Raw genomic sequence first — 17,326 nt, forward strand, 5'->3', positions numbered from 1 at the left:
TACACTTTGTGAGCATCACACTGAACAAACTCACTGCCTGAAAGTCATAGATGTGTTGAAGAACAGATTAATTATGGCCTATTTTATATACTTTGCACTAATTTAAGTTGGCTAAGACAAAGGCATAGAAAAGCAAAAGGATTATATCCTTGTTAGAGGTTTTGAGTTTAAAATCCCTCGCTATTTCCAGTGAGGAAATTGATTTGGTGTATGTGTATTTTCCTTTGCCAGATGATTCACAAATGAAGAAAACCTTTATCAAACTTTTTCTCTTGATTGTGCTTATCACAGAATACAGGCAAAGACGCGAGAGTTCCGGGAGAAGCAGGCCAAAGAGAGGGAATACGCCGAGATCCAAGATGTCGTCAGTCGCACCTTTAGCTCAGATGAGGATCCGACCTACGCTGGCATCGGATCATTAGACTCGTCGGTAGACAGCAGCAGCATGGACCCTTACAGTCACCCCTACCATCTCCCTCAAAGTCCCCAGGGCCCGCAACTTCCCTTGAGCCCTCAGAACAACGGCCCACCCATGGAAGCTGTCTATGCCACAGTCAACAAACATCGCAATGGACGCCCTGCAGCTCCAGACAGGTGAGGAGCAGCCAAAAACTATAGTTAATATACAGGCGTTGTTGAAGAATATGGCTATGTTCTCCATTATTCCAAACAACGAAGGTCCCTGATGCTTGTGCTTTTCAGCAATCATGTTCCTTTACACCACATCTATAATATAGAAGCTGTAGTGTGACATTACAGTATTTGTTCACTTTTACATGTTAAATTCCAAACAATGAACTTTACACCATGTTATCACAGCCTTCTCCCACAAGACAAGCAGGCAGAATCCACAGACAAGGTAAAACAACACCCCAAGCTTCTCAGTAATTCTCTATCTGTTTGAATTTAATATCAGGCAATGTATTTTTTCATTATCCTTGGATCACAGGTGATCCTCCCCAGCCTCTAACCGACCTTTTTTTCAGAGAGTCACGTTGCATCTCTGAGTTCAGCTTCCTTGTCGCTGCAGGGTTGCATCGCTCATAACCTCCATGTCGACACGAACATATTTGATGTGACAACAACACCACACAGAGCATGAGAAGTCATCTTGTATGTTTTTATTTATTCACTTTTTTTCAGCTTCAGCAAACAGGGTTTCTTGGTGTTTGAGTAGGAGTCACTTAGCCTATTACATTCTTTGCTAACTGTTAAATTCTCAAAGTCAGACAACAGCATTACAACTTACAATTCACTTCATAAAAGTTCGGCAACTTTGCAACAAGTCTGTCTGATCTAAAATATCATAGACACAGACCTTATTTCACACCATGGTCCCAATGTTAAGGAGTGAAAACACTTTTTTTCAGCAAACAAGGTTACTCGTGTTTTCTGTTCCTATCGAGGTACAAGAAATGTAAACAGTATTAGAGATACATCAACTTTAATATGCTTTTTATCCATCTCTAACAATTCATCTTGCTTAAATCATTATCAATAACACGCTGCACATCTTGGTTTCACAAATCCATGTTGTTTTTGCATGTAATTTCATATTAAGTGGTGAGATGCCAGGAGACCACAATCCCCGCAGTTACCAGAACCTTTCAGGGTGTTTAATTTTAATGCTTTGCTTAATACCTATCTCCTGTGATTGACAGCTGTCACTAGGGGGCTCATGACCTTTTACTGCTGGGCTCCAGTGGGGTGGAGTTTATGAGTTACTCTATGCGATGAAGACAGAGCGGCTCCATGAGAGCGTGTGTCTGTTTTTAGAAGGATTTACAAATGTAAAATCCCCATCCTGTTGCTCGCTCATGACAGTAATGACAAGGTTATCTGGCTTCTCTGATTGTTGGCTAAATCCATGTGCCAATACAGCTGGGGCTTAGTGAAGGTCACTGATCCATATGTCAAAGATTATACCTTCACGTGTTTCCTCAGGATGGCCTGGTTGTATCATAGCAACTCTATAAACTATCTGTAAACTATCCCATGCTCAAAGGAGGAGATGGTGAGACTTCTGGCAGCTAGTTGAAAAGAATTTGTCAAGATTATACACTCAGCCTGTATATTTAGATCAAAAAAACTCTAAGATGTTGGTCAGTGATAGACAGAGTGTTATTGATTCTCACTGGGAATGTCAATAAGCACTGTGCAGGGATACTATATAAAAGCCTTACCCTAACAGTGAATATTAATAGCAGGCTGCTCGAGGCTGTCTACGAGAAATGAAGGGAAAAGCAAGAGTTGTGCAAAGTTCATCCTGCATGAGGGGTCTGATTTTAAACAGATGCTTTGTTTCTTTAGGTATAACTTTATAAAATATAGCATCAGATGGTTTTGGTTGCTGGGGTTTATTCAAATTCCCTTTGACCATTTGAAAGCTGTTTCATATTTCTGTTGTTTTTTGTTTTACCTCTAACATATATTTTGGGACTCTTGGAGGTTCATTATACTATTCATGAGGCTTTCTCTGAAAACCATTGGTATCAAAACACAAATAACATAACATGAAAAAAAACCTTTGTAATTATTTTTTATTCTTCCCCCTCTTGTTTTTGCAGTTCCTTGGTTATATTGAGTTCTCACCTTCACTGGTTTTATTTCAGTATTAAAAGCTTAGTGTTGCATTTTAATTATACATACAAGCTTAAATTTAGTTTGGAGTCTGAGCCTTTAGTATTGATAGCGCAGTGCGCAGTGAGTTTTACTTTCAGAGACAGGATTAGCTGTTGCGAGGGTTATTTGATTTGAAATATGCACTGCATGTTCAACATTGCATTTTTGTTTTGCACCTCTCGCTGCTTTGCATATCTCTTGTATACCAGCCCGGCTGTATGCCTGTAATATTTGTCTTGCTGCCTTTGAGGTATAATAATATGCACTGGTTCTTATTTAGCTCAGAGGCTTTCTATTTACAATTTGCAAAAAAAGAGCTTTAAAAACATTCAGATTCAAGACTCCCATCACTTGTCTATCATAACAAATACAAACAATAATTTGCATTTATAAATTAGACGTAATGGAACTTTCTTACTATAAAGCGCCAACACAATACAATGTTCAAACATTACTGATTGGTCTATTTAACAAGACAACAAATTGGTGCCAGAACTTTTGATTTCCATCTAGAGACCCATGACTTGTTTGTGCTGCTGCCTCCCCTGGACCTAATATTCCTGAGCGTACAGATAGCACGAACGTCCCGGTTAAAGGTTCAGGAAAAGGAAATAGACGAGGGTTGTTCGGGGAAGGCTGCTCATTCCTGGCTGTCAGTCAGTCTTCACTATGAAAGGGAAGCATTTACCTCTGACCTGGACACTGCTTCTGAAAACTTTCCCCAGAGGATCGCTCTCTGATCAAAGGGTCAGTTTAATGGTCCTATCTAGGGATGTTTAAGCTATTATCTCGTACAGTTAAAGATCTGACAGTATCTATTACCCTCTAACAGACCTGATAATACTTAACAAGCGAAACCAAATATGACAGACAGACTTCAGACTATGATCTGATTGTCAATGCTCTATTATCTGTAATGTATCAATATTTGTCTTGATACACAATGGCCAATAGAGAGTTCCAAAACGAGTTTTAAAAGAGATCCAGACATTATGTGACTTCTGTATATTATTATAAAAACGCACCTATAGAAAATACCCAGCTCTCTGTTGCTGGCTAGCCTCCACTACAGCATAGTAAATAATGTTATAGGGGTATTACCATGGTGGAAGCCATCTCCTGATAATCATATGACTTCTAGAAGCATGGCGCAACTTCACAAATCTTATCATGTCAAATTGGTTCCAGGGACCAAGTAAATGGAAGTAAATTGAGTTGAAATTAGTTGACAGCCTTCCTTTATTTTTCAGTCATTGCTGGGAAAAACACACCAAACGCTGAACAGAGACCAGGAGTGTGTTGGAGGAGGACGACGCTTGAACTAATCAGTCTTTCATCTAAAAGCCATCTAGTCAAACATTAGCATAGCTGGAAAGACATCACACAATGTATGTGCACCCACAAGTCTGGTTTGTTTACTATACGTCCTCTGTGCCGTCATTAAAACACAACATTTAAGTCAAACAGCAGAAGGTTCTGTTAATCCAGTCACGTAATTAGAAACACTTAGGGGCCCCTCAGTTGAGGGGGAGGAGTTTATTTTCAGAGGAGGTGGCGTCCAAATGCCTGCAATTGCCAGTAACTGTACATTATAGTTTTGCATCTTGGACTATTTTTATGCCTCATGTGTTTATGCACATGTGCATTCATTTTATGCCATTATAAAGGCACCTACCCATGACTTGCATAGGGTTTTAAAGCCACGCTTTTGTTTGTCCACTACAGTTTATATGAAGAAGCTGCAGCTGGCAAAATATATTCCCCTTCCTGTAATAGATCTTTGATAATGGAGCCCTAATGGGAAGGTCACTGGGACTGTAAAGCTGGTATGAGTCAGACCTGAGCTTATAAACCATCGGAGATACGAGGACCCCTGGTTACTCTGGGCGGCCAGAGATCCTGTCCATTTTGCCATATCAGGTTTTACTGTGATCACGGTAGAACAAGAACTTTATTTGACAATTTATTAACAACCTCCACGTTATTAGAGCTGGCAGCACCAGCTGTGTTTTGACAGTGCCGTCAGACCCAGTAAAACAGAAGGGCACCAATGGAAACCTAGGATTTATTCATGTTCCGTTTTGTTAAACCTTTTATGGAGCAAAAGTAAACAGACTAAAACCTGTAGCATGAATTGTGCTTTGTCTGTAGCGCTGCCTGTTACAGAGTTTACTTGAAAGTCCGATAGACGTCAACAACTTAGCTCGGTGTTTTCTTTTTCAGTTTTTTTTTTTTTTTTTTACTGGTTTCACCTTATTAAAAAAAGGTAGGCCTAGCAAAATGGAATGACCTCCTTTCTTGACAGGCAGCTGACAAGTCAAACCCTCCATCTGCCCAGAGACCGTGGGGTTTGGGTGACTGGCGTTGGATGCTGGGTTTCACGACGACAACCTGACAGGTGCCAGGCTCGATGGGATTTGTGGGAAGCAAGCATGAAACAAAGCATCACCTTTGAAACAGCAATTTGATTGACTGCTGCTCCCATTACCCAGCCGAGTCTCTAAATCTCCTTAGAGCATGGGCATGAGAAAGAGTCAGAGAGACACAGAGAGGAAGCGTTGTGGGGGAAGCAGGGGGTGGAAGGGGAGAAAAGATATGGAGCTCACGGAGCTCAGCAGTGCAAAGTCCTTGAAGTCCTGTGCAATTCAGCAGCTCCAGAGAGCCTGACAGACAGAGAGCAGGGAGAGAAAAATAACCCAACACCCAAAGAAACACCCACTAGAGTACCCCCCCCCCCCCTTGCTCCAGCTGCACCAAATCTCTGTTAAAGAATCCAGTTTGCATTGTCTTGAAATTTGATCATAAGGTTAATTCCAGTGGTGATAGAAGGTCAGAGGGTTTGTGTGGATCTTTACCCTGGCTGTTGTCATCTCACCACTCTGAGGCCCCTTATATATAGAGATACCCCTATATTGCCTTTTAAAGGGACCACATTTTTGCTGTTTTTACTTCTTTACTCTGAAACAAACAAGCCAGCATATTGCCCCCCAGTGTGTGATTTCAGACTTTCCAGAATCTGAAGTGTGACATATCATACAGCAGCGTGCCAGCTGCTGCTTGGGCTGGTTCAGATAAGTTAAACTTGCAAACCTTTTCAGTTTGTTTTGCCAGGGGCTCGAGCCACCATAAATCTAAATCATTACGTCACTGTACATGTCACTGTACACATCATCTTACAGCATCTCTTTTCAAGTCTTGCTGGCTTTGCAGATGTACATTGAATTCCAAACACGACAGGTCCTAATTAAAACTATTCTATCTTCGATCAGACTACGCACAAGAGCATTGTTTTTTAAACAGCTATCATAATTATGTATTGGTCAGTGTGATTTGTCTTGTTGGTCATGATAATCCCGCCCCCAGCAGTCCATCCTTCTAAGCTTTTAATTGTTGGTGCCAGAGTCCAACCAGTTTTATCTATAAGAGAGACAGGTCTTTGGCTGTCAAAACAAAGGGAACTGTTTCGAGATTTGAACTGGATACAAACCGGAAAAATGCCAAGTCCGATTCTGCCACTGCCTCTTCTGCAAACATCAAAGAACAATGCTCCCCATTCAATTTTGTATTTTTATTTAATTTTATTATGTTTGTAGTTTTTGTACAGAATGGTGATGTGGAGTGAAGTTGCTACATTTCCTTTGACAACTGTGTAAACAGGCTTGAAGCTGGAAGATGGGAATATGTACAGACACATACTTCACACCTCAGATGAAGAGTCTTTTACAGCTGTCCACTGCAGTTAACAACCCACACACACCCCTCTGCTCGCTCTCACACAGTTGTCTGGTTCATCATCACAAAGAACAATTCATTTTGTCTTGTTTCTTATTATCCTCACCTTTTTGTTTTAGAAAACAACACAACAGTTGCATAATCATTTGCTTTAGTTCTGATCTAGATTGTCTGAATGGACCACTGGATGACTCCATTAAAGAAATGCAGATGGAGAGCAAGTTCTTATGAACAACAATTCCACCTCAATCAGATGATCAGAGAGCCAATCTGAAGTAATCACTTTTTTATTGTTTGCTGTCTCTTGTTTGGCATGTGTAATTAACTCTGCAATCAACAATCAGTCTCTGTGATTTTTATTGTCTCTATTTTCATTTGAATGCAATCAAAGTGAGATTAGCAACATTTTCTGACTGCAACATCTGTAGCTTTGATTAAATGCTATCTCTCAATAATTCATTGGTAAACAAATTAATCTTTTATGACCCCCGCATCTGCGTTAAGACTTTAATAACATATCGTAAGTCCCTAATAACATTTTTACGTAGTTCCTAAGGGAATAAAACTGATAAGTCTATTATCAAGGAACTGCTTGCTTTAATGAGACACATACATTAGTGGTAACTAATTACATTTTACTTACTTGTCAGGATCTCTGTTATTCCAGGGTGTTTTGTCTGGTGTATCCAGTTCCTTTACCGCTTGTGGGATACCAAGCTAAACAAGATTTAGAAGCTGACATCCCAATTTATTCCCGGAGCCATGGCAGCATGTCTTGGTGCTGCCTTTTGTTTGTCTTTGACATCCACCAGCGTTTTCCATTACTCCCTCTGAGTATCCTTGTGTGGGTGTGAAATTAGTGTCACAGTCAATGTCTGGAGCAGTGCCTTCCTCTGCTCTAATTGAGAATAAAAAAGGGACACTGAGGTAATGGGAAGAGTTCATGTTCGCCCCTGTTGAGAGAGCTGTCGGTGTAATAAATGAGCTGGGGTTAGTCTTCGGGTCAGCTGCTGTTACCGGTGTCTGCAGGACATCTCCTGCGCCTGGAAAACCTGTGTAGATTGTGTTTCAGTCCCCATATAGCTTTGTAAAGCCCCCATGTAAACCCTGTAGATAGGTTACAAAATGAGGGTGTAAGTCCAATACACTCATTCGTGCACTGACTTCTGACCTCTACTCGCATCCCGTTCTGTGCTGTGGCGATAGTGCAGGCAGCCTAATGCACCAAATGCACATCAGCCTTATCGCTGGGGTTCTACACAGATAGCAATGTGTATCTCCCAGGCAAAGCAAGTGAATTATTTTCCTGGTCTGTTTTCATTTTTTATACCCTCCCGCTTCAGAGAGGGCCCTCTGGGATGGATGTGATGAGATGGAGCACAAGAAGGCAATTTATCCTCCGTTTGTACCATTACGTTCATTTAAGAAAGCAAACAGCCTGAAAGCAGATCGAGAGAGACAGAGAGCGGGTGAGAGAGAGAGCGAGAGAGAAAGAGAGAGAGGGGGAAATATAGACCCACCTCACCTTAAACTCTACATCAAGTAGATCCAACTGATTAAGGTTGCATGTACAGTAGCCTATGCATTTTATCAATGTCCTTCAATTTGGAAGGCTTGTAGACATGCAAAGAGTTACCCAAGGAACGTTTCTTTGAAGATGAAAGGTAAGGAGGAAAGCATGCTATTTAGGGTAGGCGTGCCCCTGGAAACCCAATGGGAAGTGGAGATGCAGAAGGTTTGAGTACGACTGAAGGCTGCCCAGACCACCTTGGCCTTTGTGTTGTACAGATAAAATAAACTAGCACAATGGTTGAACAAATAAATTATAACTCTTTATTTTAAGTTACATTTTTTTAACATAAATACTTTTTATTTGGGTTTTATTTCATAAGAATAGACCATATTTATTAAAGGACAAGTTGTATTACTGTGGTACTAATTTATAAGACCAATAGTGAGCATTTTGATTCCTAAACACCAGCTTCCTTACTTAATATCAATAAGCAGTAATTGGGAGGTTATTGAGGGAAAACCTTTAAGTAGAATATGGTCAGGCAGTCACGTCAATATAGGCTTCACGTCAATGACCCATACATCATTAATACGTCTTTTAAAATGAACGATAAAGTGTCAATGTGCTCATAAAATGCATAAAAAGCAACTTGTTAAGGGTCAATATCCCTGCCCTAATACAAAGTGTTACTTTATGGGTTGCCTATGACAATTTGGAGGATATCTAAAAATACAGCATTCATTCTTTTAAATCACTGTGGGAATTCTACATCAATCAATAGGAACATACACTGCCATGTAGTGGGATGGACAATCAGTAACGTTTCCTTAGCCACATTCTCTGGTAAAAATGTCCAGTAGCCGATATTAACATCAGTTATTTGCTAACATTAGTCGATAAACCGGTGATTTTCAAATCCATAAGAGCAAAACAGATTGTAAGCCCAACGCTGACAAAGTCGATGGGGCTGCTGGAGCCTTGTTCGTTGATCAGCACCAGAGGGCATCCAATTCCTCGTAATCTGCATCTGCAAAATAATCCCACCCTCAACTCTCCTGAAGGCTGCTGATGTCTGACAGGGTAAAAGACTATTGCGCTAAAGAGAGATTAACCAAATAGACAAGCATGGCAAGTTTTCCTCCACAATTTAGAATGAATTTGGTTATTTGTTTTGAAAATGTCAAAGCAACTAATTGAGAGAAAGCAAACAGAGAACATGCCGTTAGCAAACTGGGGATGTATACTTTTCTCCAAATTCATCTACTGAGAAATCCATTTTGATTGAATAACACACACTGTACTGTGACTGTTACTTGACTATGAGCTAATCTCTGTTAGAAACTTGATTTTCACATGATAGATAACCTAATTTCATGAACTAATCACGGGTGCGTTACACTAACACAGCATCCCAGCATTCATTGCTGCTAGTCGTCACTCTCACACAGGCGCTCCAGAAATAGATCAGGTGAGGAATGTGATTGAGAGGCAGGTGACTGCAGAGCACTATGAACCGTGTCGGCAAGCAGTTGACTCTCATGGCTCCTTATCGGTCTCACCGTGCTTTCATCACACTCTTCCGTCACAGCAAATGTAAACACAAACATACACATGAAAGAGGCCTCAGCATGTCAGGCAGGGATGCAAATCACTGCATGTTTTGCAACCGACGTTTGAAAGCAGTTGAAGTGAGCCCAGGAAGGTCGTTGGTTACTATTAAGTGAAAGCTGGTAGAGCCAAAAGGGAGTATTTTGGGTTTCCCCTCTCACTGTGAGTCTGACTTGAGAGCACAAACTGACCTAAAGAAGAACTAAATGCAACTACAAAGCAGAGGACACGCTTTTACACATTCACAGAATACAACCATTTTCCGGAAATTTAGTTGAGAATGAAAATCTCGGAACCAGTTGCTCCTTACATTTTCAAAAACTTTTCCAGCTGACCCCGAGTGAAATGTCCAGAAAATTTCAGAGTGAGCCCAAGTGCGTCTAAAGCAGGAATACGAATATCTTTGGATGAAAAAGAGGTCCTATACACATAGGGAACACTGAAGAGGATGTCAACCTAAAAAGACAACAATACTCAACCATTCAATATGCAATATACCCTCACCTGTGCACCCTGGGCATTTTCCTGTTTTTGTGAACACATCAGATGTGGACAACCAAATCCTGAATTTTTCATATGTGAAGTCCAGAAATGTCCAGACCCATTGACCCGATGTCTGAAAAACGTCTTGAGGAAAAGTAGTTGTGGTCAACCAAGAAAAAAGTAAAGTAGGAAAATAACTTGAATACAAAAATAAATGATTTGTTGCATCAAGTCAAAATTAGCCTCAATCATTATTAAAGATAGACAGTTAGTGTCAGTTCCCCCTTGGGCTAGAAAATACAATGTAAAATTAGATGTTATCTTCAATGCCATAAACCTCTACAGATTTTAGGCAGATGGAATAAAGCCCTCATTCAGTGATGCTTCACTTGAAATAGCTGCATTATAACGCCGTAATATGTGTAGCAAATTCTACTTTTATCTAATTTTGCCAACAATTATGTTCAGGCCATCCCAAAGAGCTGAGATACATGGTAAAAAATAGTGTCATTAAACACAGTTGAAATTAATGTTATAATCTAATAACTGAATACACTTTTGTTCAACACACTTGCAAATCCCCAAAACAGCACCATGCTACCACCATATGAGCTGCTCCAAAAATAAACGTGCACAAGTCTCAGCTCCATGAAGTCAATTTCATTCTCATGCTTCATTTCTTTGCCTGCGCCCTAAGCGGCATGCCGTCTAAGGACCAATCAGGGACCACCAAACATCAAGCAGCTTGCCAACCCTCAGATCTCTGTTGTTACTCGGCATGTTTTCTGGGCCGTTCAAAATTTTGTTAACTACGCTTTAGAAACAACAATTTTGAACAGCACAAAATATCTGCTATTGGCAGTTATGGTGTTAAATCATGACTGTCATGCCCTTATTCCAGTACTGACAGAAACATTTTAACTGGAGGAGGCCACTATACAGTATAGAGAATAGACTTGGGGCCAAAACTTTCAGACTGACCAGTGGCTCCTGCATAAATGACCAAGCTGTGTCCTGAACATTTGTTTTTAACTAGTCGCTGGGGTACAATTGTAACAAGACATTGCTCCATTCTAATCTAAAGCCAGGCAGTGTGTACAGGGCACGTAATTAAATGTACCTCGCCCACATCTGAGCCAGCGAGCCTGTGCACTCAGCACAGAAAAGAATTAGTTCTCTCTGTTTTAAGAGCAGTATCCATATTCCTTTGTCAGACTACGCCTTTGTCGTTCCAATCCCTGTGCCTTGAACAAGCTCCCAGCGGCAAATCGGATCTCAGCAAGAGCCTTTGTAATTACAGGGAGCTGAATGGGTGAATACATCCCAAATCCACAAGACCAGCCTGTGACACATTCCATCTGTCTTAAGCCTCCTTCCAACATTTGAGATGGACTCGTGTTGAGGTACTGAAATAGTGCACAGCACATATATGGTGTTTTTCAGCTTTTTGTGTGAAAATTTTGTGAATTCTATTGAATGTTTCCGACAAAATTTGTCCCGAAAAAATGTAAGCCCCTCACAATAAATCTGGAACAGTAATTTTTCTGATATAATGGCGGTCCATTGTAAATTCAACACGGTGATAACATTGCTGTGTGGATGTATATCGGTTGTGGGGGTGCATTTGAGAGCTTAGCTGCCATGTAGACTTGAGAAATGTGTGATATCTCATAATTTTAAATAAAGCCAGGTTTATGCTTGTAGATTCCATAAAAGGAAATATTTCTACCGCCATATTCATGTCTTTTGACAGCCACAACCTTTTCTTACATTATAGTTTCTGATTCCATGCGTGTCAGTAGAGTGTAACCTGGGGTCAGACAGTGAACTTGGGGCGTATTTCCTGATTTCTACTACCTCATTCCACGCAGGTAGGGTGGAATCAAACCAGAATATACCATTGGAAAGCTTAGGGCAACAGGCTATGCTTGATGCCCAGACTCGACTCTAGCACCCCTCTGGCAAAATGGGACATGTCCTTTGTCAGGTCATTTGAGCCGGACCTGCTTGAGCTCATTGTGGGACCTAATAAAAATCTATGAGGGCCACCACACATTTTCTAATGCCATCAGCATGCCAGTAAAAAGGCTCTTAGCCCCTTGCAATAGAGTAATGGCTGCACATGGTCTTGTCCGTGCACTGTAATGGGCCCATGATGTCATCAAGGATCATCATGGAGCCAAAGGTCTCAGAGTCTGGCCTGCTTTCAAAGAAAAATAGTCGTGTTCAGGGAAATCGCACAAGTATCCTCCAGTTTCCATGTCTGCCCACTGTTGTCGGTAGAGTTTGTTTATGCCAGAAGAAATTACTGGGAAAGTTAATAACCACAGGCATTTTAACCTAGTCAGCCCTATTTAATTGGTTTACTGATTCGACCAAATGCCATTTAAGTCCCTGGTAATAAGCTCTACTTTTCGTCTGCCTTGCTCTTTCCAATTTTTATCCTGCCTGAAACCGAACAGTTAATATTCTCTTGTTAAATACCAGTACTTGTTGTGCTTTCAAAGTTTGACGCAACCCTCATTACTCTATGAATTTGAATAAAATATGATGTGATAGTTACTCATAATGGGCTGTTTTCAGAACTCTGCATGACTATACATGTGAGCTATCTGTGATATTGTTGGATATTACCATTTAAAAACACCTGTGTGGCGGTGAGCTCCCTCCACCATCCTTTAGCTTTACGGCTTCAAAGGCTGAATGTGTGTACCGGTAAGTGTCCCGGTGAGAGACGCCATCTCAGAAACACTTGTCTTGTCTGCCGTGATTAAACATAAAGAATAATCCCCATCCTGCAGCTATATGGCAATCATTAAAAGCTCACTGCCAGCCTGACCTGCAGTCCGTTTTACCCTGGATAGTGGTCATGTTTTAGTGCTAGTCAAGGATGTCAATTAAAATCCACGCTGGTTTTATGACCTTTTCTCATAAGTCATGGTTCATCCTCTTTATGGCAGCTAGAGCTGACTATAGGTGATAAAGTGTATTATTTCAAATCAGTTTATGGTTTTGTGTTTATGGCTGAGCATTGTATTTGTCTTTTTCATGTGTGTGTGTGTGTGTGTGTGTATGGACAAAGTCCAGTCTAAGAGCAGGAGCTTGTGTTACCATTCTCTGTTAGTGTCTTTAATTTATTCATAATGTATCACAACAGGATGGGAGATGATTGTGCAGAATGACTTTAATGGAGTGGTGGATAGAGGGGCCTTGGGTTCTGACTGGAAACAAAGTGGTTCTCAGATAATGAAGCTGACTGCAGTAAGTTACGGTTATAGAATTACTGCTTGGTGTATTGAGATAATGTAATTTTAAAGATTTACTTCAACATTGTGAGCAACAGCTGACAGGGATTTAAACATGGTAGATTTTATGGTTAATGTAGTAGTGAGTTAGAGGATCAGGGATCAGGGGAATCAGGGACCTCTTCGCTCTGAAATAAGTTCAGGGATAGAAGAATAGGGATAGAAGATCTGTGGCCTGTACCTAATATTCCTGTCAGCCAACCAATTGGAGAAGTTTACCAATATACTTACACTTCAGTTTACATAAGAAAACCAGTTTACATGAGCTTGATTTTGTTTGTTTATTTATCACACTTCAGATTTCCCCAACTTTACTGTTTCATCAAAGTTACATTTTTGGACTGCTGCAATGACAATCTCCTAATAGATTTAAATAACGCCCTGTTCCGACCTGGTACTAACACCTGCCCTAAAAGATCTGATGACAAGTAGACAGACTTAGATTTTGTCTGTTCACACGTGGCAGTAAAATTCTTCCCGAATGTGTCTCCTTAGATCGCTTGTGGTTGGATCTTACTGCCGCGCTCTAGACACAAATAAGCACGTACATAATTTTGGTTCCAGAAGACCAAGCTCTGTTGTTTTTTGAGTTTACAGATGTGATCAATGTCACTTTGTTTGTGTGTGTGTATGTGTGTGTAGGCACAAGCGACAGAGAGAGAAAGAGAGGTTGAGACCTCCTGGTAGAAAGATTTGATCAATTTGAGAAAAGTATCAATCATGTGGTGATCATTGTTGATATTGCAGCGGTGACCACAAACGAATCAATGTATGAGCCCTGAGAAGCACAGAAATACATTTGATACATTATGAAACCGTAGTGGATCAGAGGATGTCAGCTTAGAAGGTCCCTCACATGTGGCACAGGACGCATTCGCATTCACACAGCTAAATGAATGTGGCCACATGCGTCTCAGAACACCTCCCAATGTGGTCTGAGTAATCAGATGTGGAGGGTATAACCTGATTATACTGATAAAAATGGACACAATAGCACTTGGAGCATATCAAACTTGTCTGCTGTGTAGGCAGTCACACACGGTTCTCATGGATAATCTATGGTTATGCCTGTTGTCTCACTATGTGTCTGTATCATGACAGTAAATCTCAACAGACATATGTTTCACAGTCGAGCCTGAGTCATGGGTGAAGCAAGGCGCTACATATCGATGCATATATCACTAGAGCCGGGGAATCATTCATCCAGTCCTGTGAGGTCATAAAGAGGTTAGACATTTCGTCACTGGCCGAGGAACCTTAAGTATTTCTTAAAGCAGCTCTTTGTGTGGCCTTATATCATGACCCATCGCTACATTCAACCTTTTCAGGAAGACATATAGTCAGTGAGTCATTCAGCATACTTTGAGCATTTGAAAACCAACATTATATAAAACATGTCTGTTCTTTAGAGCAGTCTGACATTTCGTAAAAGCATGTGAATGATTTAAATGGTATAATTCCAATTATCAATAATGCCTCTGAATGTTCTCTATAATTTCCATCTCTTACAAAACTGTGCGAGAACGGTTCCAACTTTGAAGCGAAGGAAGGGAATTAACATGAATGAATCACAAGTTGCTCTTGACAATAACATGTCTTTCTACAACATGAGAAATATGTTGAAAGTATGAGCAGAGTATAGAAAAGGTCATGGTACCTTCAGTGGAAAGAGATTGAAAATGTGGATTCTTTCATTAGTTGTAACATCTTTCTTGTCCCTCAAATTGAATCTATCTTCCATTGTCAGACTGTTAAGAATGTATACTTTTCCACTTCTTTAATTTTGCTTCATTAATGCTCCTTTCTCTCAGACTGAATTCACCTTTTCTTCTCCTTTTTTCCTGCTGCACTCTTTCACTCCGCACCCTCCATTTCCTCATCTCTCTCTATTTATCTCCGTCTTTCTTCCCCATTTTCCACCAATGCAGGGGATAGAGAACGAGCCCGAGCTATCAAGCCATAATGAGCATGTTCACTAAAGCACTGAATCATCAGAACAAAGGGAGGCAGAGAGAGCGAGGGAGAAGGATGGATGACAAGGGGGAGACAGAGAATGAGAGAGAGAGATGCTGGAGTGTACCCTTGAATGGCTTTGGATTGTAAACCCCTACAGCTTCCTCCTCCTGTGGCTGTATTTTTCTTAATAGCCTCTTGGGCTATTTCTGGGTCCCTTTTAAATGAGAGGTGGGTGGGAGTGAATGCACTGAAGGGGTAGAAGGGGATGGAGGGGAGTCTGTGTGTGCCGGGGGGTGTATTTGGCCCCAATAATGAATAAGCACTCTGACTCGCAGCAGGATCAGGGGTGGTGGTGGTGAGGCTGTGTGTGTGTGTGTGTGTGTGTGTGGATGGCTCTCTGTTGCCACTGGAGACGAGGGAAGAGATGCATATGCACGCACACTCAGACGCACGCGAACCCCTGAATGTGGAACCTCCAAAGCTGATTAGTCAAACTTGTGATTTCCAATTTCAAACCCGTGACACAAATCCTGCACTTAATATTCATGCAGAAAAGCAGTGAGGGCCCCTCGCTGTCCCGCGCTGCCATGGGGCTGTGCTGTTGGGCTGTGGGTTAGTAGGGGGGCTGGAAGTGGCGTCAGCGGCGGTGGTGTTGGGGAGGCTTTTAATCAGCTTAGTTTAAAGGATGGAGATGAGAAAAAGAGAAGGATGACAGGGAAAGAGAAAAGAGAAAGTGGTGTTTTTTGCTACTTGATTGGGTTGGTGGCCCATTGGTGAGCAGCCCCCCCCACACACACACACACACACACACACACACACACACAGAGTTGACATCTTATCGTGGACTTCAGGGAGATGGGATGACCCCCCACCTAATCACACACCCACGCATGTCTTGTCTTATTCGATGTGCTGATCTCGAGGTGGCCAATGCAGACAGACAGCGAAATGTCCTGGCTAATGAAATTGTTTCCAGCATGTCTTTCATATGGTGTGTGTGTGTGTGTGTGTGTGTGTGTGTGTGTGTGTGTGTGTGTGTATTTTTTTTGACCCGCTCATGCTTTTGTCGGCGAGCACACACATTATAAACTGGATTACGGCCGCATCTGACAGACGTCATCTCTATTTTGGCGCTGCCACGGTTTGTGTGACTTCTACGTCTGTGTCTCTTAACCTTGTAATCAGGATGGCGTGCTGTGTCATTGTCACTTCCTCGCACGGGCAGAGAGAGGGCTGAGAGCAAAGGGCAGATGAGTGGAGGAGAGTGAGTGGATGAATAGACGTCAAATAGAGGCAGGGATAAGATGGTGGACCGGCTTAAAGTTAGCCACCTCATTTTTGTGGAATCGAGGTAAACCCTGTGAACTCCTGGCTGTTTTCTTTTCCTCTTCCCTACAGGCTTATGGTATAACAATCACATGTCAGAGTGAGACGTGCCATATATTATTATTTATATTGAGTGAGGCTCCTCAGAAACCCAATCATTTGACATGTTTGGTTTAGAGATGTTCTGATACCAGTGCACTTAAAAAGATAACAGCCTATGTAAAGTATCTTAATAGCTATATGCGAACACTGAATTGAAGTGATCATTGCTATTAATGTTGTATGGCCTGGTTAAACCATTTGAAAAACATATTTCATTCAAGAACAAAGATAAATAGGATTACACAACAATTACTTGATTTGAATAGCTCGAAACTGCATTTGGTTCACGTTGCTGTTTTACTTTTGGCGTGAAATATTGCCAAATTGCTGATATATTAGCTAACTCAGCTAATGCTACACTTCCAGAAATCTCTTCTTCTTTGCCACTCTTAAAAACAATGGGAGTGAATGATAAAAGATAGAAGTGTATTTATTTATTTATGAGACTACCCGACTTTATCAGCAGATGGGGCATATTCTATTTGTGTCTGAACAGAATAGAAAGTCATGTCACCTGAGTATATAGACTTAAAGGCAGTTGAACACTACATTTCATTATGTAATCAGTATTTTAGTCACCAGTATTGAGATGGAGTAAAATAATGGGTGGTCTGGTCACTTGAGAAGAGAGAAAGCTGGAGAGATACGAAACACAAATAGAGCTGATGAGTGAATGAAA

At 41.1% G+C, this 17,326-nt stretch overlaps 1 protein-coding gene across 1 annotated transcript in view; it reads left to right on the forward strand.

The window, feature by feature from the left end:
• LOC133026865 (partitioning defective 3 homolog) overlaps window positions 1-17,326 on the forward strand; it is a 345,261-nt gene that overhangs the window by 270,724 nt on the left and 57,211 nt on the right. Inside the window, exon 21 of the mRNA XM_061093848.1 lies at window positions 292-594. Within this exon, the coding sequence (XP_060949831.1) occupies window positions 292-594 (303 nt within the window). The remainder of the gene's footprint in view (window positions 1-291; window positions 595-17,326) is intronic.

Source organism: Limanda limanda, chromosome 20, assembly GCF_963576545.1.
Source record: "Limanda limanda chromosome 20, fLimLim1.1, whole genome shotgun sequence".
Taxonomy (NCBI): Eukaryota; Metazoa; Chordata; class Actinopteri; order Pleuronectiformes; family Pleuronectidae; genus Limanda; species Limanda limanda.